Below are 26,820 nucleotides of genomic sequence, written 5' to 3'. Positions count from 1 at the left end.
ATTGTCAAGTTGACGGACCATCTCCAGAGGAAGCGGCAATAACTTTTGTAGACGTGCAGCAGTTGTTTTCCACTAATACAGAACGCAACAACCCTTATATACCCGATTGTGAAGCCAATCGTCAAATGTACCTGTCCTTACATTTTGTCACGCCACCTGTGATATAATCCTGTTATTGACTTCTTGCTGCGAAAGACAATCAGTGACATGGTTCTTTCAACAAAGACATCACCGAAGGGTAAAAGAAACTCACCAGATTGATATACGGAGTTCAGAAAGTAAACCCAAGTCAAGAAAAAAATAATATTCCATATTAAATGCCAAGTCTGTGTGTATATATATATATATATATATATATATATATATATATACACACATATATATATACATATATTGTTGCGGATCTCGGATTACAGCACTCCCCTTACCGAGGGGGGTTTAATCCCCTCGTCTATTAAGCTGGCCACCCGAGTCCTAGAAGATATCGCGCTGCTTTGCGGGGTTGAGGTTGACCAGGGTGACTGGTCAACGGGTTCCCAGATACCTTTGCCCCCTTTGCCCCCCCAGGGCGATACTTCTACTCGAGCAACGGACAAGATGGAAGATTGCCGAGCGGTTTAGCAATCCGAAGCTCGAGCCGTTAGCAATAAAACTAACCCGATCCTGAGCGTTGGCCAAATCGTGCCACGTATATCAATGGAGAAATCACTAAAGCGACCGGATGAGAGGAAACCCAAAGAATAAGAAGGGAGAACACAGGTTTATTAATTATGTACAAAACCAAAACCAAGTGTTACGTGGTCCTCCCGGTAACTACCTGGTCTTGGTAACCCCCGGACCGTGGGAGGAACCCCGCCAGAAAGATATATGATTTATACGCTTTCGTAACGCAATCAATATGAAAGACACAACAATTCAAGTCAATAAGAAACCCCCACACCAAGGATCCGGATTAATGGATAATATATTCCCCAATCAATCAACAACAATCAACCCTCAATCAACAATATTACTAAGATGTAGACTCATCAACAATAGCTCTAAGATGGCCATCTTATATATTCCTCCCTTGAGCCCCACTCACGGCTCCCTCCATGGTCAATGTCTCTCACAATGTCTCGGGGCCCCTGTAGTTCGATCTCCGCACGCGGGCGGTTGAACGGACCCTTCCTGACGTGCTTCAACCGTGCACGTCCCGTACCGGGAACGGCTGCTGCTGGGGGACACCTCCTCGGCAGCCCACCGAGGTCGGTGCTCGTGATCGCGGCTCCGGGGCTCGCAAAGCGCGCGAGGCCCCAGGTGCCTGCCGTACGCGTCCTTGTAGACGATTAGGTGAACAGTGCCGGACGCTTGGTTCTGTGCAGGAACCCCCAGCAACTTGACACGTAACCGGTAATTACCCCGCGCAGGTAACTCCTCTCGCCAGACGGGCTTTTCAAACTCAGCGTTCCCAACGCTGATCAATATCGACGCCGCTCGTGTCGGAGCTGGGCGAGGATCAAGATGGCCGCTTCTCTCTCGACCTTGTCTCTTTTTTTCTTCTGGTTCACCATCCCGTTTCCGGTCTCCTGTTATCAGAAGCGCCTCTAACCATTTAACCACAACAACCTTTAATAGAATAAACATTAATAAGCAATGACCTGAATAGTAATTCACACAAATCCGGAATCCGTAACACAAGGAAGAAACGAAAGGTAAGACTGTACAGGAAGAGGAAGAAGCAGATACACAGGGCAATCCTTAAACACTTATTTTATCACACGCCCAGGACAGTACAAACACACTTACACGAAAAGAGGAAGAAGCAGATACACAGGGCAATCCTTAAACACTTATTTTATCACACGCCCAGGACAGTACAAACACACTTACACGAAAAGGGTGGAGTCTTATTGGGTGGAGTCTTATTGACCATCGCTACTTGCCTCTAACTCGTCCAGGATTGCGTCAGCTGTAGCACCAGAGAAGCGCTCAACGTCAGAGGGCTCGTCAAAGACAGAGGGCTGTGCCTCGTTGCGACGCCGTAAGCAGGGTCAGCGTCATGTGGGGGGGGGGGGGGCATTCGCGGGCCATGCCCACCCAAATTAGTTCTTGGTGAGACGGGAGGGAAGGGTCCGGGCAGGTGGTAGGTGTCGAGGTCCGGCAGATGGCACAGGCGTCGAGGTCCCGCTCTAAGTTCACTCTCCGGTCCACGCTCCAGGTGTTCACTCGTACCACGGCACGAGCGGCCGGCAGCTTCGCGTGGCGTTTAACATGAGCGGACAATGAATTATATCGCGGGGGGGAAGACTGGGATACGGCGTCCGTAATAAATTGTCCCTTACGCCTTTTGCCAGTTGTGCGCCTCCAATAGTTCATAAACGGCAAGCCAGGACTCCTTTCAAATCGTTCTCCCGGGCACCTCTCTTCTCTCAGTCATCTGGCTCATCCCCCGCATCTCTGGCTCATCACTGAAGTAGTCCCACGCAGCCGCTTATATCGCCCACTAGTGTATCAAGCCGCTTACCTGTTGGATCCGCCTACCGGTGAGCTGGCCTCGGCTCTGAGTGGTCGCGAGCGCTCACCGGTCCGCCCCTTGATGGGGTGTTGAGGGGCCACGCCTTCGTTCTTGGCGCTCCGCCCTTCCTCTCCAGCTTGACCGCGTGCGTAATGGCGGCTTGAGCCAGGCAGCGAACGCTACTGGCAAGCCAAGGAACACAATTTGGAGGAAGGCTACGCCACAATATGAATTGACAAGGGGGCCTACTCTTATTTAATTAATACAACGCAGATTCAACTATTGGGAACAAATCCTTACCTGAAACACATACTAATGAAATAACTAAAGAAGAAGCCTATGGTGTGCTACGTGTTGCTCGTGGCCTAACTAGGGTGCGACCTTTGACCTTTACACCAAAAATGGGAATATTTAAAGGGGATTATTTATAAGGGAATATTACAAATATTTACAAAGTGGAGTGTTCTAAAAACCACAACAATATGTACATAGATTGATTACAAATAACACGTATTATTGACCTTACATGTGATTCTCAACTTGTAATCATTAGTTGACAACAAAAATGGCATTTGCCAAGTGAAAAATGAATTGGGTACAAATAACGTGCTAACTTTTCTATTACACTGGCATTAGCTTAAAATACCATAGCTGTATTCTGTATTTAAGGAAGGCTAGTTAGAACCCTTCTGTATTTATCTGCAAAACATGCAGGCATATACTGTATACAAACAAATGAGGACAATTAAATTACTTCACTTTGTATTAACTCTCCTCACCTAATTTGATGAAAAGGTGGTTACATTATTCCTGCATTAACCTTCAAGAGGCACTGCATCAGCAATATAGTCACTTTGTTCAGAGTAGATAAGATATAGCCAGGGATAACTTTGGGAATTTTAAAATTTGCTGAGAATGCTGGCAAATAGCTCGTCGACACTTTGTGAAAGACCTCGTGGGATCTTGAACATCCGTCAACAACCTGTGCTGGCAGACAGGTCCACCAGACAGTACACACATGAATGCATTTCCATGCATACAAAACACCAGGATGACAGTTGTTTTACAGCTGGGTTGATATTCGAACCCAGGCTAGACGGCTCAAAGATGGGTGCACATACAGTCACGTGAAAAAGTAAGTACACCCCATGTAAAGTTTTGACTTTTTCAACATATTTCAACATACAGCTATTTGATCTTCATTTCAACAATATTGACAGATAAAGGTGATATAATATAACAAATATCATGAAACATTTACATTTTGAGGTCCAATGTATAATTTCAATAAACATAAATGCAAATTTCGCATGTGGAAAAAGTAAGTACACCCCTACATTTATCACTACTTTAAATACCTAAAATTAGAATCAGGTGCAGCAGCTCAGGTGCAAATGATTAGAACATCGTTAGAGAGGATCTTGGAGGAACCTGTCTTATTTAAACCTCAGACATTTCGTTTGGTTTGGTCTTTGTTGTTGAAGTGTGCGGCGTCACCATGCCTAGATCAAAAGAGCTCTCTGAGGCCTTCAGAAAGAAGGTTATAGATGCCTACGAGTCTGGGAAGGGATTTAGGAAGATCTCCAAACAATTTTAAATCAATCCTTCGACTGTCCGGAAGATCATCTACAAGTGGAGAAGATTCCAAACAACTGCGAACTTGTTCAGGCCAAGCCGCCCCAGCAAGTTCAGCCCGAGAGCAGACCGCAAGATGCTGAAAGAAGTCTCTAAGAACCCCAGAATGTCATCACGGGACCTACAGGTAGCTCTTGCACTGTTGATGTCAAAGTGCACGAGTCTACCATTAGAAAGAGGCTGCACAAATTTGATCTACATGGGAGGTGTGCCAGGAAGAAATCTTTGCTGTCCAGAAAGAACATCAGGGCAAGACTAAAGTTTGCCAATGAACACCTAGGCAAAGACCAGCACTTCTGGAACAATGTGCTCTGGACAGATGAGTCAACGGTAGAGCTATTTGGCCACAGTACCAGAAGACATGTTTGGCGAAAACCAAAGACAGCATTTGACCAGAAGAACCTGATACCAACTGTAAAGCATGGTGGTGGAAATATTATGGTTTGGGGCAGCTTTGCTGCATCAGGGCCTGGGCAGCTCACCATCATAGAATCCACTATGAATTCTTCATTGTACCAGAGGGTGCTTGAGGATAATGTGAGGCCATCTGTCGGAAAGTTGAAGCTCAACCGAAGGTGGACCTTGCAACATGACAATCACCCTAAACATACCAGTAAATCCACCAAGGAATGGCTGAAAAGAAAGAAATGGAGGGTTCTGGAATGGCCAAGTCAAAGCCTGGATCTAAATCCCATCGAGATGTTGTGGGTGGATTTGAAACGAGCTGTGAATGCAAGAAACCCCTCAAACATCGCACAGCTGAAAGAATTCTGCATGGAGGAGTGGGCAAAAATTTCTCCCAGTCGATGTCAGAGACTAGTAGACAGTTATAAGAAATGCCTACTTGAGGTTGTTTCTGCCAAAGGGGGCAATACCACCTATTAGAGCCAAGGGTGTACTCACTTTTTCCACATGTGAAATTTGCATTGATGTTTATTTAAATTATACAATGGACTACAAAATGTAAATGTTTCATGATATTTGTTATATTATATCACCTTTATCTATCAATATTGTTGAAATGAAGATCAAATAGCTGTATATTGAAATATGTTGAAAAAGTCAGAACTTTACATGGGGTGTACTTACTTTTTCACGTGACTGTACATATAAGCTATCCGGCCAGCCCTAAGCCTCATGGAGGTGCATGTAGATATATTACATGTTAGACAAAGATATGGGTAGATAATTGACAAATCAATGTGGACATATAGAATTTGAGCCTGAGTCCCCACATGAGTTAAGTGCTCAGATTGGAAAGCCAAACAGGCAAACATAAAGTTATGCAAACAAAATGTGTGGACAAACTGTCACGTATTTAATAACACTGACAATGTCTACTTAAAGGAATGCTCTGCCATCGAATGTGATTCAATAAATGCAATGTATGTTGGGAAAAAAAGTTGAAGAAACCTGTGCCTACAGCACAACACCTGTTGGTGCTCCTACCTGCTTGAAAACATATTTGACAAAACAGACCTTCAATATCATAATTTTCATCAATGTAGAAGAGATGAACGAAACAAAGAGTTAAAAGCATTGATGTTAAATCCAGACCATCGATTTGTTGTCTATTTAGCTGTTTAGCGCGAGTGGGCAATTGAAGGGAAATGGGCCGTGCTAATCAATAAGGAAGCTATTCGAACAGGAAACAAACCATAACCTTGTACTATCATACAAATAAGCAATCAATCTTGCTTGTCGCTGACACAAGAATGAGCCCAAATATGTAAAAAAGAGATTGTGGCGAAAGATGCAGATATGATCATGATTTTTAAAAATTACAAATTATATGGTCAGATTGAGAAGCAAAGTCGGGAAGATGAGTACGGATACAAGGTGGTGAGAATGAAAGATAGGAAGGTGTGTGATATGGAAATTTAAAGCTTGGGATGTAGAACCAAAAGACAGGAATGCAAGCCCCGGCCAAGTATGTGGGAGTTACATGTGCAGGTAAAAAGATGTTTGTAGGTGGGAATGAAGACATATAATAATAGAAGGTTAACAGGTGGGATTTTTTAGGAAAGATTAAAGAAGATTCAGATCAAAAAGGAAAAATGGAATGTTTGAACTATACTTACCATTCTCTTTTTGTCGGTCTGTGATTGACGGTTTAGGGTTTTCTTCTGGATCTTCTGGATAGACGACGGCTGTGTCGCTGCGCTGAAGGAATTCGGAGAACCCAGGGAGCATCGTGCTACCACCCTCACCCTTGACGGGGCTTTTAGCCAGCTCAACCTCATCAGACCCCTGTGGACATTTTTGCCACTTCTCCCCATCTTCTGCACACAATGGAGATAGTGAATGAATCACAGAACTATAAAGTAAACCAACCACTTTGTTGCTCTGACAACAAGTTCAATACATCGAGTGCCATTGGCATTAAAACACGTGTAACTGCGATATGTATTACGACTCGTCACTCAACGACAACAACCACTCTAATTTCACACTCGGTGCTAAATGATGTTTCCAACTATTATTACATGACAAAAGGTAAAATACTATCACATGTCGAGGAGGGATGTACACGTCTCCCACAGAAAAATACTTTGACTGTATTTTCCAAGGGAAAATGCAGTTGCAATAATATGGTAATTATCATCCCCACCTCCTTTTCCTCCACTCCCTTCCTCTTCTCTCCTCTCCCTCCTTTCCTCCAACAGCCTCTTGCATTTCTCTTCCTTTGAAACTCTCCATCCTCCCCCCCCCCTCCTGCTGCCTCCCAATCTTGTATCCAAAATCTTACTATAATTCACCAAATGTCCGTCCGTCCGTTCGAAGGTCCCGCAAAAACAGCTCAACCGATCGCAACGATATTTTGGGTGGGTCTTCCTGGGACCCCTGGGAGTAAAATAGGCGATATTGTTTTTCCAATTTTTCCAAGTTTTGCAATTTTCCAGTTTTTCCAAACACGATGGAATAATATTTACCGATATGAACAGTGATGTGGCTTTTGTTGAAATTCTACGTACCAGGAGAGAGTAGATCGACTCCTGACGAACTCTTCCTATATAAACGTGCGGCTCCGAAGTAACACGGCAGCGTGTGCAAAGCGACTGAGAAACAGGTGTAGCGACCGCTTCCGTGTTACAGATTCGGCGCGCACTCTTCACACATAAACGTGCGACTGAGAAAGACGTGTAGCGGCCGCTTCCATTTTGCAGAATTCAATCTTTTTTCAAAATGGGCGCCATGTACTGTTTAGATTTTGATGATTTGCATGTGATATGATTCAACGGATGTTTATATGAATCGTTTAAAATAAAAAAAGCCTTCTGATATTTTGCCTTTTCATTTGGGCTTCCCAATTGAAGCCCCACCCATAGGGCGGGTACGGTTGCTAGTCTATATAATGGAGGTTTTTAAGAGTAAACGTAATGGTACAACAATACTAATGAAAATTTGAACTTGGCTCTGCAGAGTATAACTCGATCTGCTAGGTAAAGCCAGTGGATTGTTGTAAAGACCCAACAAGTTGAAAATCAATCTAACACTTCCAGAGACAAATGTAACAGCCACTAAAAACAGACGTTCCAATAATGATTGAGGAAAGAAGCAGAAGAGAATTACTGAAAGTAAAAAGCTGTGCAATTGTTTTATTATTTGTTTATTGATCATTCATTCATATCAATAAAAGATAAAAAGGATACATAAAATATAAAAAGATAAATGAGCAATATCATTGTGCAGCAATGACAGTAAGTATGGTTGGCAAGCTAGCTGGAGGAATCGTGCTCGCCTTTTGAGTTATGTCGAGGCAAGGTTTGAATATCAACCCAACTATAAACTGTCAACCTCGTGTTTTGCATGCGGGGTGATACATCAACATGTTCACTGTCCATAGGAAGGACGTCAAGCTGTACAAGAAACAGGAAGTAAATTCCTGTGTGGGGCTCGTGTGAAAAAATTCAGACTCAACCCGGGACTGGAACCCAGGAACCTCATCACTTACGCGGTGACAGCCCACTGAGCTAGAGTCTTTTTTTTTTTTTTTTTTTTTTTTTTGCATACAAGATCGAGGCTCGTAAAAGAGCGAACATTAATCACACAGAAAGACAAACAGACACATACAACAAATAACATCGGGAGCAGTAGACAAGATGGGGAGAGAGGGGGAAGGACACAAACAAAACATTTGAGAGCAGGGACCGAGAGACATGGAGACATCGAGAGATCTGTGGGAGGGAGAGGGCTTTGGGGGGGAGGCATGTGAAGGGGGGGGGGGGGGGGAGGGGGTGGGAGAGGTATAAACATATGTACACTGCCAGGACTTCCAGGAAGGAAGTTGGAATTTCAAACAAGGTGGATCTGGGGTGAATTAGTGGGGGTAGAAAAGATCAAGGTTTTGGATGGGGGAAGATAAGAGATGGTGGTGAACAGCTGTTTTAAAGACCTGGAGGGAGGAGTGGGATTGAAGGGAGTGTGGGAGTTTGTTCCAGAGGAATGAAAGAGTGTGGGAGAGGAATGAAAGAGTGAAGGTGAGCAGAGAGCCGAGATTTCGGCAGTTTAACCATCAGAGGGTTGCTGGCAGATCTTGTGCGACCTGTAGGAATATTTGGGGGACAGAGCACAGAGAGAGCTGGGGGAGCAAGGCCGGAGAGGAGTCGGTAGAAGACAGAAAGACCACCTACCTGCCTGCGGTGAGTGAGTGAAAGGCCCTCAGAGATAGCTTCATCGCGGGAGATTCCAATGATTTTGAAAGCTTTGGATTCAACAGCGTGAAGCCGAGCCAGGTGTGAGGCAGGAGCACCAGCCCATAGGGGAGAACAGTATTCCATTGAGCTGCGGATGAAAGCCTTGTATGTGGTGAGGAGCTCAGGTGTGCCGAGGAAGGACTTCGCATGACGGAGGATGCCCAGTCGGCGACTGGCTTTGGAGGCCAGCTTGGAAATGTGGTTTTCCCAAGAAAGATCATGGCAGATAGTGAGACCCAAAAGCTTGAGCGACAGAACTTCTTGGAGAGGATTGTTGAGAAAGTAGATGGGAGGGTTGTCCAGTCGATCTTTTCGGAGAGACATAGTAAGAGAGTGAGATTTGTCAGGATTGAAAGACATGTTCCACTTGTTTGACCAGTCTGTGATTTTGTCCAGGTCTTCAGAGAGAGAGGAGGCTGCAGACTGCCGATCTGAGGGAAGAGGAACGCAGCGGCAGAGAGTGGAGTCATCAGCAAAGAGATAGAGAGGATTTTCCAGAGAGTTGGAGAGATCATTGATAAAAAAAACCAAAAAAAAAACCACCTTTAGAGGCCATTTTTCCCCGCAAGCAGGGGTTGGCCTTTTTCGGGAACCGTGGTTGTTGTTGTTTTTCGGTCCCCTTTTTGAAGCAATGTTTTACGGCCGGATGCCCTTCCTGACGCCAACCCTTTTTGCCGCCTTTAACGACAAACAGGGAATTACCAGTGAACTGGTCCTCAATTAGCCGACCTCGGAAGGATGACAGGCTGAGTCAACCCCCCTGGCGTTAATTCAGCGATCGACCGGGATTCGAACCCAGGATCCTAGGATCCTAAGCCAGGATCCTAAGCCGGCACCCTAGCCGCTAGCCCAACACCAGGGAGAGATCATTGATAAAGACCAGAAAAAGCACAGGGCCCAGCACACTGCCTTGGGGAACTCCAGCCTGAACAGGAAGGGGAGATGAGAGAAATCCATTCAGGGCCACACGTTGACTACGACCAGAGAGGAAGTCCGCAAGCCATGCATGGAGATTTCCATGGATACCATAGGAGGAGAGTTTGGTGAGCAGAGCTGGGTGCCAGACCGTATCGAAGGCACGTGATATGTCAAGGGAGACAGCTCTGATTTCCTGTTTGGCATTGAGGACCTCCATCCATTGTTGAGACAGCAGAAGCAGCATGTCCAGAGTAGAGTGACCTGGTCTGAAACCAAATTGATGATCAGAGATCAAGCCATTGGAGAAGAGGAAAGATTTCATATCCGAAGCAATGATGGATTCCATGACTTTGCTGATAATTGGGAGCAGGCTGATTGGTCTGTAGTTGCAAGGATCTGTTTTTGCACCTTTTTTGTGTAAAGCGGTAATGTTAGCTGATTTCCAGGATGCTGGCAGATGACCTTGAACAAAAGATAGGGTGAAAAGAACAGAGAGAGGGTGAGACAGAGTGGCAGAGCAAGATTTTAGGACCCGTGGGCTGATGCCGTCTGGTCCAGTTGCAGAATCAGAGTCGAGGTTTGACAAAAACTCCTCCACCTTGTCAGGAGAGAAGGACACAGATTCCAGGAGCAGTTGGGTTCGACTGGGAAAGGTGGGAACAGAGAGAGATGGGTTTGGGACTAAGGATTTTGAGGCAAACACAGAGTTGAGGCATTCGGCTTTGTCACGTGCGATGTCAACTGTGTGGCCATTTGAGGTAAGGGAGGGGATGGAGGGGGAACAAACACCAGAAACGGATTTGACCAGACGCCACCAGGATTTGGAGGAAGGAGACAGGTTTGAGAGTTCATTCTTGAGTGAGGAGAGATAGTGCTTCCTGGCACTCCTGAGGGTAGACACACACTTGTTCCGAGCTTGGTGGAAGGAACTGAGATTGCCTTCAGTTGGATTAGCCTTCCAAGAGGCAAAGGCAAGTTGTTTCAGGGCAACTGCCTCACCACAAGATTCAGTGTACCATGGACGGGAGGAAGGGTAAGACAACTGAAGGCGAGATGGGATAAATCTGTGCATGAGAGAGATCAGTTTGCTTTGGAAGAATTCCCAGGAAAAATTGATGTCAGAGGCAGTGGAGATGGGAGACCAATCCAGACGATTGATGGCTGCTTGAAGACCGTCCCAGTTGGCCTGAGTGAAATGCCAGACTCGTCGACGCTGAGGAGGCTCTCTGAGAATGGCCAGAGAGATGTCCACTTTGACAAGCACATGATCAGAAGAACCGATTGGAGCAGAAGAAGAGCAGCAGACATTAGCAGGGAAGTTTGTCATAACCAAGTCTAGAAGAGAAGATACTCCATTGGCTGAGATCCGGGTCGGGAAATTGACAGCTTGTGTCAATCCCAGTGAGTCACAGAAGTCCTTTGCTGAGGTGCCATGACTGGTGAGAGAGGAACCCACACCCAACCAGGTGGCATGATGACAGTTGAAGTCACCACATATGAGGAAGAGAGAGTTGGGATGAGTGGATAGAAGTTGGTCCATGTTGTCAGACAGTGAAATGCAGATGGAGTCATCACTGTTTGGGGGACGGTACAGAACACATATGAACAAAAGGTGGGAGCGGAGAGGAAGCCGTAGCCAGAGGTACTCCTGGGGGTGAGGAGGAAAGAGGGCAGTGCAAGGAGAGTGTGGAAGAGAGTTTTTGATAAAGATAGCCACCCCACCACCAGGCCGAGGCTCAGGTCTATCATACCGGAGGAGGGAGTAACCAGGAAGAGATATTAAGGAATCAGAGACATCTTGAAGGAGGAAAGTCTCTGTTAAGCAGATCAAGTCTGGATTGTCAGAAGCAACCTGTATGGAGAGATCAGTCAGGTTTGAGCGAAGGCCCCGGATGTTTGAGGTCCATACCGTTAATGAAGAGAGAGGGGGAGCATCGGGTACAGGACAGGGAAGGGGAGGAGTAGGGTAAGATGAAGGATGAGAGGGGGAGGTAGGGAGAGCAGTTGATAGTGTGTCAGATATTGCAGAAGAGTTCCAAGAAAGGGAAGGATGAGGAGGATGAAAGGTTTGATGGTGAAGGGATGAGGCACAGTGAGGGGTTGTTTGAGGGGGGGCAGAGGAAAGTAGAAGGTTTGGGGGGGTGGAGATAGAAGGGAGATGAAGTGGGGAGGAGGCAGCTTGGAGGAGGAGGGGGGAGGAGGGAGAATTGGAGAGGAATGGTATGGGGGGAGAATTGAATGGGAGGGGTTGAGGGGGAGTTTTGAAGGGGAGGAGTGAGGGGGGAGTTTCGGAGGGGAGGGGCAAGGGGGGAGTTTTGGAGGGAAGGGGCAAGGGGGAAGTTTAGAAGTGGAGGGGCAAGGGGGGAGTTTAGGAGTGTAGGGGCAAGGGGGGGGATTTGGAGGAGAGGGGCAAGGGGGGAGTTTAGGAGGGGAAGGGCAAGGGGGGAGTTCAGGAGTGGAGGGGCAAGGGGGGGGATTTGGAGGGGAGGGGCAAGGGGGGAGTTTAGGAGGGGAAGGGCAAGGGGGGAGTTCAGGAGTGGAGGGGCAAGGGGGGAGTTTAAGAGTGGAGGGGCAAGGGGGGAGTTTAGGAGTGTAGGTGCAAGGGGGGGATTTGGATGGGAGGGGCAAGAGGGGAGTTTAGAAAGTGGATCATTAATGAAAGACGAACATTGATAACAAATTGGGTTTGTTGTGATTTTCAAGTTAGCAATCCGATTCAGAACGATGGAGGAGGGATGGAATGAATGTGAGTTTAGACCATGTAGTGAGGGAGACGTATAAGATATTGAATTTCTTTTTTTTGAAGTGGAATGAGTTGGAGAGGAAATTGAGAAAAGCCTTTTAAATAGGAAGAAAAACAGCGTGTTGTAATATACCACTGAATAAAACACAGAAGGGGAAAGGTTAAACATATTTAAATAATATTTAAACAGAACTGTGAACAATCTTATATGCACAAAATACCAACGGGGGGAGAGCCGAGAGGGACCACCACGAGTCACGTGAACAGGGCAAACGGTGGATGGCAAGGAGATAATGGGGGTGGGGCGAACAGCACACCTGGACAGAAAATACAGGATGAGACAACAGTACACGTGGAGAAAGGAAAATAAATGTTTTTGGTTTTTTTTTTGGTTGTTTTTTTTTGGGGGGGGGGGTGGGGTGGGGATTTAGAACGTTAGACAGAGTATTATGTTCGGGGTAGAAGGGAAAAACTAAGAGCCAAGCAAAACACGCTTAAGTTAACAAAACACCGACGGGGGTACAACTACAAGGCCACACACGAGGAGCAGAACACGATTAATTAATTACGAGTTACAGGAAATTCAAACCAAAACTAACTATAATCAAACAATAACGCATGGACGATAAAATAACGAGTTGAAATTTGACAATCTATCTGGGGAAATGGGGGAGAAACACGTGGTCGAAGAACGAACGAATGAATATAAATGAATAAACGAATGAGCACAGAGAAGGTAGTCTTTTTTTTTCTTTTTCTTTTTGAGTTGAGATTTACATAAGGAAGTAGGCTATGGGGTGAAAAGACTGGGAAAACAGAGAACGAAAGTTATTGGATCACAAACGACGGACCGCTGAGAGAAAAACAAAGCCTCAAGGTTGTACAGTGTACACTGTACAAGGCCTCAGCTCAAGACACGACACGAATTAACACGATTTTCAATACAGGTATGAAAGATTTGCACCGAAAATCTTCGTCGGGACAATATACGTACATACACCATAAAAGAAATACAGTTATAACGAAAGTACAAATGGGAACAATTACTTAACTTCGATTTCGATGGAGAGCGTGTAGAGCTGCGAATAAACGAAACCCTCACCAGCAAGACCGGAAACGCAAGACCGAAACGTCTCTGGGATATCCTCAGAGATTTCTCACACTAACACTGCGAGCTTTATAATGGCCATTGTCTTACGTGCCTGCTCGGCAGACCCCCGAATGTAAGTGTATGTATGTGTATGTAAGTGCACTGTAGATGATATCTCAAATATATATATATTTACACTTTATACCCCTTTAAAAAAAAAAATTCTAACGTGCTGGCTCAATGGCCTAATGCTGGGGTTCTTAACCTGGGGTATCCATACCCCCTTGGGGGTATGGGGACCAAAATCTGGGGGTATGGGACTCGTAATAAATAATAATAATAAATTGCAATAAATTCAATGAAATATAAACTTTAAATATATAATAAATATATATTTAAATAAAAATATACAGTATATATTTCAAAACAAATTATATTTGTATAATTATATTTCAAACAAATATAAATTCAATTTTCTAATAATATTCGAATAAATCAACTATACGCCCCGGGCGTATGCATGCGATTACAATGCATGATTGACATGACAATGAGAACATTTACATATCAGGGAAAATATGTGGACATTATTCAAGCCAGGGGAAAGTTAGTGGCATTCACGAAGAAATTACATATTTGGAGTCGCCGTGTTGAAAGCGGAAACATGGCGAACTTTCCAATCCTTGGCGATATCCTTCTTGATGGAGAAGATGAAAAGGCATTGCCTGGGGAAATACTTCAATAAGTCAAGGACCATTTGAAAGTCCTAAGTACCAATTTTGAGGGTTACTTCTCAGATATTGATGATCTTAGCACGGAATCCGTTTGGATCCAGAACCCTTTCTCGTTTGATATTTCTACGATGAGTGACAATGATTTAGTGAAGGATGATTTGATCGAGTTCCAAGAAGATCAAAGAAAGAAAGCTGATTTCGGAAAGGCTGGGCTGGATTTTAAGCAGTTTTGGTGTGAGCAGAAAGCAGCATACCCTAGCTTGGCGAAGAGGGCAATGAATGTGTTGGTTCCCTTCACAACTACGTATCTCTATGAAACAGGTTTCTCTGCATTATTGAACCTGAAATCAAAGTGAAGAAATCGACTTGATGTGTCCGATGATATGCGAGTGGCGTTGTCACGAACTGTGCCCTGATTCCATATTCTGATTGCACGAAAACAGCAGCAACAATCTCACTAGATTAGTAAAATGGCTTGCATAAAACTTGCATGTTTTAGTTTAGTTCAGTTTGTTTTGTTTCTTTGTTAACAAGCAAAGAAATAAATAGGGATAAAATCCTGATGATTTTCTTTCCTGTTCTGTTCCTAATTATCCATATGTAAAACTAAGCTATTGAGATATTTTGAAGTCACACTGGAACCTAATGGGACTGGTAATCAGGTGCGGATCCCTGAACTTGGCCCATTTTCTGGGTAATAAGTTACCAATTTTCATCCAAAAAATAGGCAATTAAAGTAAAAACATCCCTCAGAATGCACCGCAGAGCACCTAGAAATCAAAAAAAATTATAGGGGGACATGCCTCCAGTCCCCCCTAGCTATGCACACCTTCGGTGCGCCTTGGTCAGTCAACAGTCTGGTGAAGGGGGTATGGGGACATCGTGGACAATCCGTTGGGGGTCTTGACAAGGAAAAAGTTTAAGAACCCCTGGCCTAATGGATAAAGCATCTGACTCCCAAGCTGGGGATTGTGGGTTTGAATCCTGTCTGGTTTGAATCTTTTCCCCCTTACTTTTTCAAGTCTTTTATAGCTTCTTGAATAAAGTATTGTACGATGAACAAATGCATTTTGTTCATGTTTAAAAATGTATCTTGTGAAAAATGCCAGGGGCATAGAAAAGTCCCCTTAATATGGTATGTGCCATGTGGCAAACTATAGAAAAGAAGGAACATTCTTGGATAAAATGCCAGGGGCATAGAAACGGCCCCTTTATATAGGGGTATGTGTCATGTGGCAAAGTATAGAAAAGAAGGGACATTCAAAAAATATCGTGTGCATGCTGTACTAGTGTACTACCCTTGTGTTCTTAGGAGAAAACAAGTAATGCTCTAGAAAAGTTAATATAAAGGGGCACCAATTTGATTCATATACCTTTAATTTATATACCAACCAATTTGATTCATGTATTTTATTTGCCAGATGTAGAGCACCCCTTTATATGAACTTTTCTAGAGCATTACTATATGTACTTTGCTTTGCCACATACCCTTATATAAAGGGGCCTTTTCTATGCCCTTGGCATTTTACCCAAGAATACTGTGTATATATATATATATTGTAAAGAAATTCTAAAAAAAAAAAAAAAAAAATTGTTTAATGAATATCTATTCACGCAGTCAAAGTAGAACCTAATTTGAATGTGCCTCTAAGTATTGCAGCATACAGCTAACAGATGGCATAAGGCGCAAAGACAAGAGCGAAACAATACCCAAAATGCAAAGCATAAACAACATGGCAGAGGCTTGCTTTGACGTTTGAACAATGCAAAGTAAATTTTACATGGTATTGGAAATTTGAAAAAGTGTGTGAAGTGCAAAGACAGTGGTCATGAATTTGCCATGGAACCTCCATCACAAATAACGATTATAAGAATTCATGATAAAGTTGAGATGTATGGTACTGCGCAAGATGTGTGCAAGCAAAAATGCCTACAAGGCAACTTGAGTGTAACTACAGACCAACTTTGGACCAACTTAAATGACTACAAGGCATTTCTAAATTATGACCGCACAATATGTGTATACAACTTTTTGAGACACCCCTTAAAATGTGTAAACCTCTTTTTTGAGACATCCCATGTGTATGTTCAGTCAGAGGTGTAGTGATGGTTTGTGGCGCTCTGAGCGAGGTCAAAAATATCGCCCCCTGCAGGCACCGATATAGTCAGAAATTCCTATTAAGGGGGCCATATGAAAAAGCTCTAAGCTTCCCCAGTGGGATCAGCAGCAGAGCACTGGAACCTGTTCAAAATGAGAATACATTTAGATATGATTTCCTGAGATGATTCGGCTTATTAACGACAAAGAATCCGGAAGAATTCCTATGTTTCTAAACACGCGCCATGTTAAGGTGCATAGAGCAGTTTAATAGGTCCTTCCATGGCATGGTATTCCTATTACAAAATAAATAACAAAAACAATGATAACATTGTAACAAAGCATTTATTAATACTAATAATATTAACAACAATAATAATATTCGTACGATTTGGCAATAATAATAATAAATAACCACCTTTAGAGGCCATTTTTCCCCGCAAAGCGGGGGTTGGCCTTTTTCGGGAACCGTGGTTGTTGTTGTTTTTCGGTCCCCTTTTTGAAGCAATGTTTGACGGCCGGATGCCCTTCCTGACGCCAACCCTTTTTGCTGCCTTTAACGACAAACAGGGAATTACCAGTGAAGTGGTACTCAATTAGCCGACCTCGGAAGGATGACAGGCTGAGTCAACCTCCCTGGCGTTAATTCAGCGATCGACCGGGATTCGAACCCAGGATCGTAGGATCCTAAGCCGGCACCCTAGCCGCTAGCCCAACACCAGGGTTTTTTACGATTTGGCAATAATACGATTTGGCAATAATAAAACGAATGTATAATCCCGCCCTGGTCCAAGCAGACCTGGGCTTGGTGAAAGGTAAACTAATGCTGAAGAAGTAGAGCAGGCAGGTATGCTACAAGGCCGTTAACAAAAACTACATCAAGCATGCATGCAGCACGGTGTGGTATTTCTATGCTCTAGAGACTAGAGCTGATGAGACAGAGTAGCAGAGGAAGGCAGGGAAGTTAAAGAACTCACTTGACACGTGATCCTGGCCTCGCTGATTGGGACATAACGCCGTGAGATATTTAGATTTGATCGACGTAATTACATAACAAACGTCCAACAGTTACACCCCTCCATCCCTTGGGCCAATGGACGATCTCCATGTTACCGAGTGCGTATTAAAAACCTCATTATACAAGATATGAGATCTCCGCAGAAGACAGCAACACCATAACACGGATTTATTTACTGTGCGAGATGATAGAAATAAGAATTAGGAAAAAAAGTGAATTCGGATGGAATGGAGTTTGTACACATCAACCTGACACATAGCACAGAGTTTAAACTGCAAAACGTGGTTCTGAAAGTTGCTTTTCGTGATCTCATGAGTTCGTTGTATTATAATTTATATATAATACAACTAAATGGAGCATGAAAACGTTTTTTTGAGGGTGTCAATTGGCGCCCCATCCACTTCGCGCCTGGTGCGGTTGCCCCCTCCACCCCCAATATGCCACTGTGTACAGTATTTATTTTCTAAGGAGTTTGTAGACAGTGTGGTGAGTGTGACTAGAGTGAGTGATAGGTTGATGATAGTGAAAATGATGATTGGAAAGCTCTTGGCGAACGAGAAGAGGAAGAAGTTCAAGGAGTGGCAGAAGGCGAAGGGTATGGGCGCAGAAACAGCAGAGCATGAAAGTTATAAGGCAGCCAGGAAGGCTGCAAAGAAAGAGGTAGCAAAGGCGCAGGAGGCATGTAGGAAAATGTTTGGAGAACGCTTGGATTCGGAAGAGGGTCAGAAAGCAGTATTCAGGATTGCAAAGCACATAGCGAAAGAGAGGTGTGATGTGATGGGGGTGAGTTGCTTGAAGGATGAAGTGGGACAAATCGTTGTCGACCCAGATGGAATTAAAGGAAGATGGAAAAGATATATGGAAATGCTGTTGAATACAGAGAATGAATGGGATGGCAACATAGAGAGTAACCCAGTTTTAGGACCGGCAGAGACGATAACTGAGAAGGAAGTTGAGGAAGCGATAAAAGCAATGAAGAGTGGAAAAGCGGGAGGGCCGACGGGAGTTGTGGGAGATATGTTGAAGGCAGCAGGAAGTTGGGGTGTGAAGAGAATGACAGAGATCTGTAATCTGGTGGTGAAAGAAGGCCGCATTCCAGTGGACTGGGAACTGAGTACCCTCGTCCCTCTATACAAGGGGAAAGGTGACCCTCTGGAGTGTGGCTCGTACCGAGCGATAAAGTTATTGGAGCATGGAATGAAGGTTTTGGAAAGGGTGTTGGAGAGGAGGATAAGGAAGAAAGTGAAGATAGACGAAATGCAGTTTGGATTTATGCCAGGAGGAGGAATGACAGATGCGCTTTTCATTGTGAGGCAGTTGCAGGAGAAGTACATGGAGAAGAGGAAGAAGTTGTTTTTTGGGTTTGTTGATCTGGAGAAAGCATTCGATAGGGTTCCACGTAAAGTATTGACATGGGCATTGAGGAAGTTAGGAGTGGAGGAATGGTTGATCAGAGTAGTGATGGCAATGTACAAAAGAGCGCGCACAGCTGTAAGGACGAAGGGCGGGAACAGTGGTGAGTTTGAGGTGAAGGTGGGAGTGCATCAGTGGTCGGTACTAAGTCCACCACTATTTGTAGCTGTGATGGAGGTGCTGGCTCAGAACGTAAAGGAGGGTTTACCGTGGGAGTTGTTGCATGCAGATGATCTGGTGTTGATTGCGGAAAGTATGGATGGACTGAAGGAAAAGATGAACAAGTGGAAGGAATGTATGGAGACAAAAGGTCTGAAGGTGAATATCGGAAAGACGAAGGTGATGGCAAGTGGTAAAGCATGTGATGAGGTGGAAAGAACTGGGAAGTGGCCGTGTGCTGTGTGCAGGAAGGGTGTCGGAGTGAACTCCATTCAATGTACAATGTGTGCTGAGTGGGTTCATCAAAAATGTAGTGGTCTGAGAGGGTCATTTACCAGTGTGGCAGCTACATTCAAATGTAAGGTGTGCACAGAGGGAGCTGCAGATGGAGGAAATGTTGAGTTGGATCTTGGAGACGGCGTGAAGCTGGAAGGTGTGAAAACATTTTGCTACCTCGGAGACATGCTGAATGGAGAAGGTGGATCAGACTCGGCAACGGTTGCTCGAGTGAGATGTGCATGGAAGAAGTTTCGGGAACTGAGTGGCGTGCTGATGAGGAGGAGAGTGTCGCTGAAGCTGAAGGGAAAGGTGTCTGCTGCATGTGTGAGAAGTGTTATGATTTATGGGAGCGAGACATGGGTAATGAACGTAGAGCAGCAACGAAGGCTGGAAAGGGTGGAAATGCGAATGGTTCGATGGATGTGCGGAGTATTGTTGAGAGAGAGGAAGACAAATGATGAATTGCGAAAGATGATGGGAATATTGCCTGTGATTGATGCTGTGAAGAGGAACAGGTTGAGATGGTTTGGTCATGTGTTGAGGAAGGATAAAAGTGACTGGTTGAGAAGAGTGATGGAAATTAATGTAGAAGGAAGTAGAGGACGGGGAAGACCGAGAAAGACTTGGCTAAAGATGGTGGAAGAAGAAATGCGGGCAAGGGGGTTAACAAGGGGAGATGCAGAAAATAGGGCAAAATGGAGAAGACTGTCATGGGGACCGCAAGGCAAACCCCCGCTCTCGCAGGGAAAATGGCCTTAAAATGCATGTTGTTGTTGTTGTTGTACAGTATTTATAGATGTGTGTGTGTGTGTGTATATATATATATATATATATATATATATATATATATATATATATATATATATATATATATATATATACTGTATATATAATATATATTATTATACAGTGCGTATAGAAAGTCTACACCCCCTTTCAAAATTTTCATCTTAAGTTGCCTTATAGCCTGGAATAAAAATGCATTAAATCAGACTTTTCCCACCTTTATTTACGCATCGCAACTCACAAGTTCCAAGTGCAAAACATTTCCACAAATTTCAGAAAATTAATTAAAAATACAAAACTAGAATATCTTGGTTGGATAAGTGTTGAATAAGATAAGTGTTGTAATATCTTGCCTTGGCTTCAGGCTGAGGTGCATGTGTATGCTCATAGGACAGTCTTGTTGGACTGTGTACTTTGGCTATGGAGTCAAGTTGCGTGTCCCAAGCAGTTTAAATTTTCTGATTTATTTTCTCTTATTTGTATAAAAAGGCCTCCTTCATAAGGTGAGGGCCAACAAGCCCGAAACACGTGTCTGTGGATGGGAGCGGGAGACAAGATGGGGAGAGAGAGGGAAGCACTCAAGTACAACATTTGAGAGCAGGGGCATCGGGAGATCTGTGGGAGGGAGAGGGCTTGGGGGAAGGATGCATGGGAATGGGGGGGGGGGGGGGGGGAGGGGTAAAACACACATGGACATTGCTAGGACTTCCAGGAAAGAAGTCAGTCATCATTTTGACCTTCTGCATGTGCAAGTAATGCAGTGCAGCACATTTCATGGAAATTAACCAAAGGGGTTTGGAAACATATAAGGAACAAACAAACACTCGTTTTTAGGTCATCTCATCCTGATTCTCAAAGAGATGAACATATAAAATGGGTCATGATGCCCGGATGTCTGTCCGTCTGTTCGTTAACTTTTTTTTTGTATACAAAGTCGAGGCTCATGTAAGAGCAACACATAAAACCCAAAGACACAAACAGTAAAAACACATAAAACGTGTAATAAAGGGAACGGGAGACAGAAGGGGGGGGGGGGGACAGAAGGGGGGGGGGAGAGAGAGGGAAGCACATCAACAGTAGAGAACTTTTTGTTATTTTCCTCTCTTATCAGCCTGCTTATTGTTCTAAAACCTGACAAATGAATACAGGATAATAGCCCCACAATTGCTCAGGCTTCGATTTTTCGCTATAGAATCATGGGGGCTCTCGATGGGTTACCCTCAAAATTTTGGATCCATACTCCTCCCTTATTTACAAACCAATTGCTCTGAAACCCAATATGGCCCTTCTACACGATGATTCGCAGGATAGCTGAGTCTTGCATTTTCCGATTTTGTATTTTTAGAACTCTGATCATAGGGGTAACCCCCCTGAAACTTTGGATCCATACCTGTCCCTTATTTGCCAACCGATTGCTCTGAAACCCGACACATCCCTTCTACTCGATGGCCGCACCATCGCTCAGGCTTCAATTTTTTGTTTTCAGATTATGGGGGATCCCGGAGACTTGGATCCCTATACTCTTCCCTTATTTACCAACCGATTTCTCTGAAGACTGATACAACCTTTCTACTCGATGGTCCACAATACGCTCGGTCTTCGATACAAAGGGATATCATTATCCCTTTGATAATGGGATAAGCCTGGTGTTGGCTTAGCGGTTAGGGTGCCGGCTTGGGATCCTCGGATCCTGGGTTCGAATCCCGGTCAATCACTAAATTAATACCAGGGGGGTTGACTCAGCCTGTCATCCTTCCGAGGTCGGCAAATTGAGTACCAGCTTGCTGGGATGAATGATCCCGGTTTGTACCCCGGCTTAGAATAGGTACACGGTATCCCTGCGCATCGTAAGAGGCGACTAAGGGTTGGCGCCAGGAAGGGCATCCGGCCATAAAAACATTGCCTCAAACAGGGAACCATGATTGTCATGGGGCCTGCAAGGCTAACCCCTGCTCTAGCGGGGAAAATGGCCTTAAAACGATCATTCATTCATTCATATTCATTATCCCTTTGAGTACGGTGAAATCAATCATTAAGAAGTGGAAAATGTATCATACCACCCAGACTCTACTCAAATCAGGTAGCCATCCAAACTCAGCAGCTGGCCAAGCATGAAACTGGTCCGAGATGTCATTGAAATAGACCAATGACCTTGAAAGATCTGCAAGGCTCTATGTCTGAGATTGGGGTCAGTATTCATCAATCAACAATGTCCTGTTACCTTCACAAGGCTGGCCTCTATGTGGTGAGTGCCTCTAAGAAAGAAGCCATTACTGAAAAAGACGCATCTAAAAGCTTGTTTGGAGTTTACGAAGAAGCATCTTTATGATACTGCAGGTATGTAGAGAAATGTTTTGTGGTCAGACGAGACAAAAATTGAACTTTTTGGTCTTAATTCAAAGTCTGGCGCAAGCAAGTCTGGCACAAGCCTAACACTGCACATCACCCAGCCAACACCATCCCTACTGTCAAGCATGGTGATGGCAGCATCATGTTATGGGCCTGCTTTTCATCAGCAGGAACTGGCAAGCTTGTCAGGATAGAAGGGACAATGGACAGTGCAAAGTACAGGAGAAGCCTTCATGAAAACCTGCTCGAGTCAGCTATGAATCTGAAACTGGGTGGGAGATTCACATTTCAGCAGGACAATGATCTGAAGCACAACGTTAAAGCCACACTGGAGTGGCTGAATAAGAAGAAAATAAATGTTCTTGAGTGGCCCAGTCAAAGTCCTGACTTGAACCCAATTGAATATTTATGGCGAGACTTGAAGATTGCAGTCCATCAACGATACCCATCAAACTTGGCAGAAATAGAGCAATTTTCACATGAAGAATGGACAAATATTTCACCATCTCACTGTGCAAAACTGGTAGAAACCTACCGAAAAAGTCTCGTAGTAGTCATTGCTGCAAAAGGTGCTTTCACCAAGTACTGACCTAAGGGGATGAATACTTTTGAAATCAGTGAAATTTGATTTGTACATGTTTTTTGCAGGTATTCCTGACATCTAACCTCTTTCAACCAACAACTTTCAAATAACGGTGTTTAGTTTGATTTCTTCAGTTATTAATAAACAAAAGTTCATTTGGAAAAATTATTTCTGCATAATTCGTAATTAATCTAAATGTGGCATTATTGGTAGGAGGTGAATAGCTTGGCAGGCAACTGTACAGATAAGTTGTCAAATGTTAATTAAATGCCAAATAAATGAAAGAATGAGCTGAATTTATTATTTCACATTTCTTTTAAATGTAGAAAAAATTCTCAGATAAATACATTTCTTCGTGATGCGATTGATGTCAATTCCAAAATTGAAAAGGCATATTGTTTTATATATGGCACTGCCTCATGGTTTGGGATACATGCCCTGGGATAGCACTTAAGACCAAGGAACATGAAATGGCCATTAACAGATTATCTCCTGATTACATTACGCAGGAGGCTGCATGATGAAGGTGAAAATGAGTTACACAAAGAAAGTGCTGCCATGATTGAACAAATGCTTAAGATAAATTTTAAAAAATTATTTTATTTTCCTATCATCCCAATTAAATTGGGTGGAAGGGAGGGGTCTTTTTGGTGAAGCTGAGTAAGTTAGAGGTCCACGTTCTTTAAGGTGAAACTATTGATCGTTGGAGAGTTATCCCTGAATATTTCTGTGTCGGACGTATAGTGCCTTCAGAAAGTATTCACACCCCTTGACTTTTTCATATTTTGTTGTGTTACAGCCTGAATTTAAAATGGATTAAATTGAGATTTGGTTGTCAGTGATCTACACATAATACAGATGAAGGAAGGAAACATCACAGTTTGGCAGCAGAAGGCAGGAAGGTGCAAGATGACTGGAAATATATGCTTGCTGTCATTGAAAGAAATGGGAAACCATTTTGCTTATTGTGTCATATTGTCCTCACTGTGACTAAAATGTACACTATGAAAAGGTACTTTGAGACAAAGCATCAAGTTGTGTGGGTGGGATTCACATAACACATCGGGAGCTGCAAGTTTGGGCCACTATGGTAACCTGGTTGGGAACTACCGATGTGTGCCATCATTTTGGCCACAATGTGGCAGGAGTTTTATATGTCTCTGATAGCATGTCCATGATTCAGAATAGTAGAGTAGCATAGACATCACGACACTCCACCCGAGTGGCTCATAAAAAATTTCAACAATTCACGTTTTAACTTGGCTTTTAAAGGATTGCAAATGTGATAATTTCTTGTAGATAAACCATTAAAATGCACCAAGATGCAATTAAGACAATCATTTAATTAAAATACTGCATAACGAACCATATCGTTTGGGGAGTTGATGTGACAAAAACCTAATATGGCACCCTCCAACGAAAGTGTTGAGGATTTGTTGAGGAGTACATCGGTGGTTCCCGAAAGTAAAAAAGGATTGAGGAGAAAAAATATTAAGAAAAAAAATTCAAACACCAATATTTTTCATATTATCATTCCAAAAAAAACAAGCGTTACGCCTAGGTCCCCCGTCGGTGAAGTGATGTGAGTTGACAAAGTTTAAGACGCAGAAAACATGCTATGATATGATATTTCGCTCACAAGGTTCAGACATACGTGGAGGTGGCTATATTGGATTTTGACGTCGCCACCCAATTTTCAATTGCGTTCTTCCTTATGCCTAGATACACCCACACACCAGATTAGAAGTTGGTACTTCGCTTATTTTTCAAGATATTCCGCTCACAAGGTTCCGACATACATGGCGGCGGCCATCTTGCATTTTGACGTGGCGACCCAATTTTCAATAGCGTTCTTCCTTGTGCCTAGATACACCCAAACACCAGATTAGAAGTTGGTGCTTTGCTTATTTTTCAAGATATTACGCTCACAAGGTTCAGACATATATATGGTGGCGGCCATCTTGGATTTTGACGTGGCGACCCAATTTTCAATAGCGTTCGTCCTTATGCAGAGATACACCCACACACCAAATTAGAAGTTGGTACTTCGCTTATTTTTCAAGATATTCATCTCACAATGTTCAGACATACATGGCGGTGGCCATCTTGGATTTTGACGTGGCGACCCAATTTTCAATAGCTTTCTTCCTTATGCCTAGATACACCCACACACCAGATTAGAAGTTGGTACTTCACTTATTTTTCAAGATATGCAGGTTACAAGGTTCAGACATACATGGCATCAGACATACATGGCGGTGGCCATCTTGGATTTTGACGTGGGTTGCACCCACACACCAAATTCGAATGCGGTCCTTCGCTTACGCATGCATGCACGCACGCACACACGCACACCCGCACGCACGGACGGACGGACGGACAGACACACGGACGGAGGGGAAAGCCATAGTCCCCCTTTCGCTCCGCTGAGCGACGGGGAACAATAACATCCCACAAGCAGCCTCGGCTGCTATCAGTATAGCATTAGCAGAAAAAAACGTAGGTATTAAATTTTACATCAACCAACTTTTCCCGGTGTGTACCCTGGATAAGAATAGGTACACCGTATCCCTGCGTGTCGTAAGAGACGACTAAGAGGGTTGACGTCAGGAAGGGCATCCGGCCATAAAAACATTGCCTCAAAAAGGGAACCATGACAATTACAACTACATATGGGCAGGGTACAGCCCGAAGTGGAGATCGGTTTCTGAGGTTTGGGACATGGAATGTAGGGACAATGACAGGGAGATCAGGAGAAGTGGTGGAAGTATTGGTCAGAAGAAGAGTGGACATATGTTGTGTGCAAGAGACGAGATGGAAGGGAAGTGGTGTGAGAATGGTGAAGGGTAGGCAGGGACAGAAATACAAGTTTGTGTGGCAAGGGTGCCTGGAGGGCGTGAATGGTGTTGGTGTCCTGTTTTCTGAGGAGTTTGTAGACAGTGTGGTGAGTGTGACTAGAGTGAGTGATAGGTTGATGATGGTGAAAATGATGATTGGAAAGCTCTTGGTGAACGTCATCTCGGGATATGCTCCGCAGGTTGGTCGAAGCGATGAAGAAAAGGACAAGTTCTGGTGTGCGATAGAGAAGCTGATGGAAAACGTGAAAGATGAGGAAGTTGTTGTGGTAGGAAGAGACCTAAATGGACATGTGGGAAGGAGTATGGATGGTTTTGATGGAGTTCATGGGGGTTACGGATATGGTGTGAGAAATGGAGAAGGTGAAAGGATTTTGGAGTTTGCTGATGGAGCTGATTTGTTGATTTGTAATACTCAGTTCCAGAAAGAGGATAATAAGCTTGTTACATACACGTCAGGTGGGTCGACGACAACCGTTGACTACCTGATGGTGCGTAGGCGAGATAGGGGGCACCTCCGGGACACAACGGTGATCCCGGGGGAGGAGGCTGTTTCACAGCACCACTTGGTTGTCTGCGACGTAAGGGTGAAAGGTGCGAGGAGAGCTCGGCGGGTGAAGTACCAACCGAGAATGAAGGTGTGGAGGTTGAAAGAGGTGACAGTAAGGGAGGCATTAAAAGAGAGGCTGAGTAGGGTCGAGGCTGATGTGGTTGAGCTTGAAAGTGGTTGGATGTCAATGAAAGCTTGTCTGTTGGGAGCCGTTGGTGAGGTATGTGGATGGACAAAAGGACCACCGAGGCACTCGGAAACATGGTGGTGGGATGATGAAGTTGGAAAGAGGATTGACGAGAAGAGGAAGAAGTTCAAGGAGTGGCAGAAGGCGAAGGGTACGGGAGCAGAAACAGCAGAGCATGAAAGTTCTAAGGCAGCCAGGAAGGCTGCAAAGAAAGAGGTAGCAAAGGCGC

The 26,820-nt window shown here is 44.1% G+C and overlaps 1 protein-coding gene across 3 annotated transcripts in view; it reads right to left on the bottom strand.

The window, feature by feature from the left end:
* Positions 1-26,820, bottom strand: part of LOC137418823 (zinc finger E-box-binding homeobox 1) — a 139,153-nt gene that overhangs the window by 85,124 nt on the left and 27,209 nt on the right. For 2 of the 3 annotated variants that reach the window (XR_013620948.1, XM_068104958.2), the window contains exon 4: positions 6,214-6,414. Coding sequence is in view for 2 of the 3 variants with exons in the window: in XM_068104958.2 (XP_067961059.1) it covers positions 6,214-6,414 (201 nt within the window). In the remaining variant the exon portion in view is untranslated. The remainder of the gene's footprint in view (positions 1-6,213; positions 6,415-26,820) is intronic. The other variant, XM_068104959.2, reaches the window with a different exon arrangement.

The sequence above is a fragment of the Myxine glutinosa genome, chromosome 12, assembly GCF_964187855.1.
Source record: "Myxine glutinosa chromosome 12, kmMyxGlut1.1, whole genome shotgun sequence".
In the NCBI taxonomy this organism is placed as follows: domain Eukaryota; kingdom Metazoa; phylum Chordata; class Myxini; order Myxiniformes; family Myxinidae; genus Myxine; species Myxine glutinosa.
The sequence above is the reverse complement of the archived record's forward strand: the minus strand, read 5'-3'. Positions and strand labels throughout refer to the sequence as shown.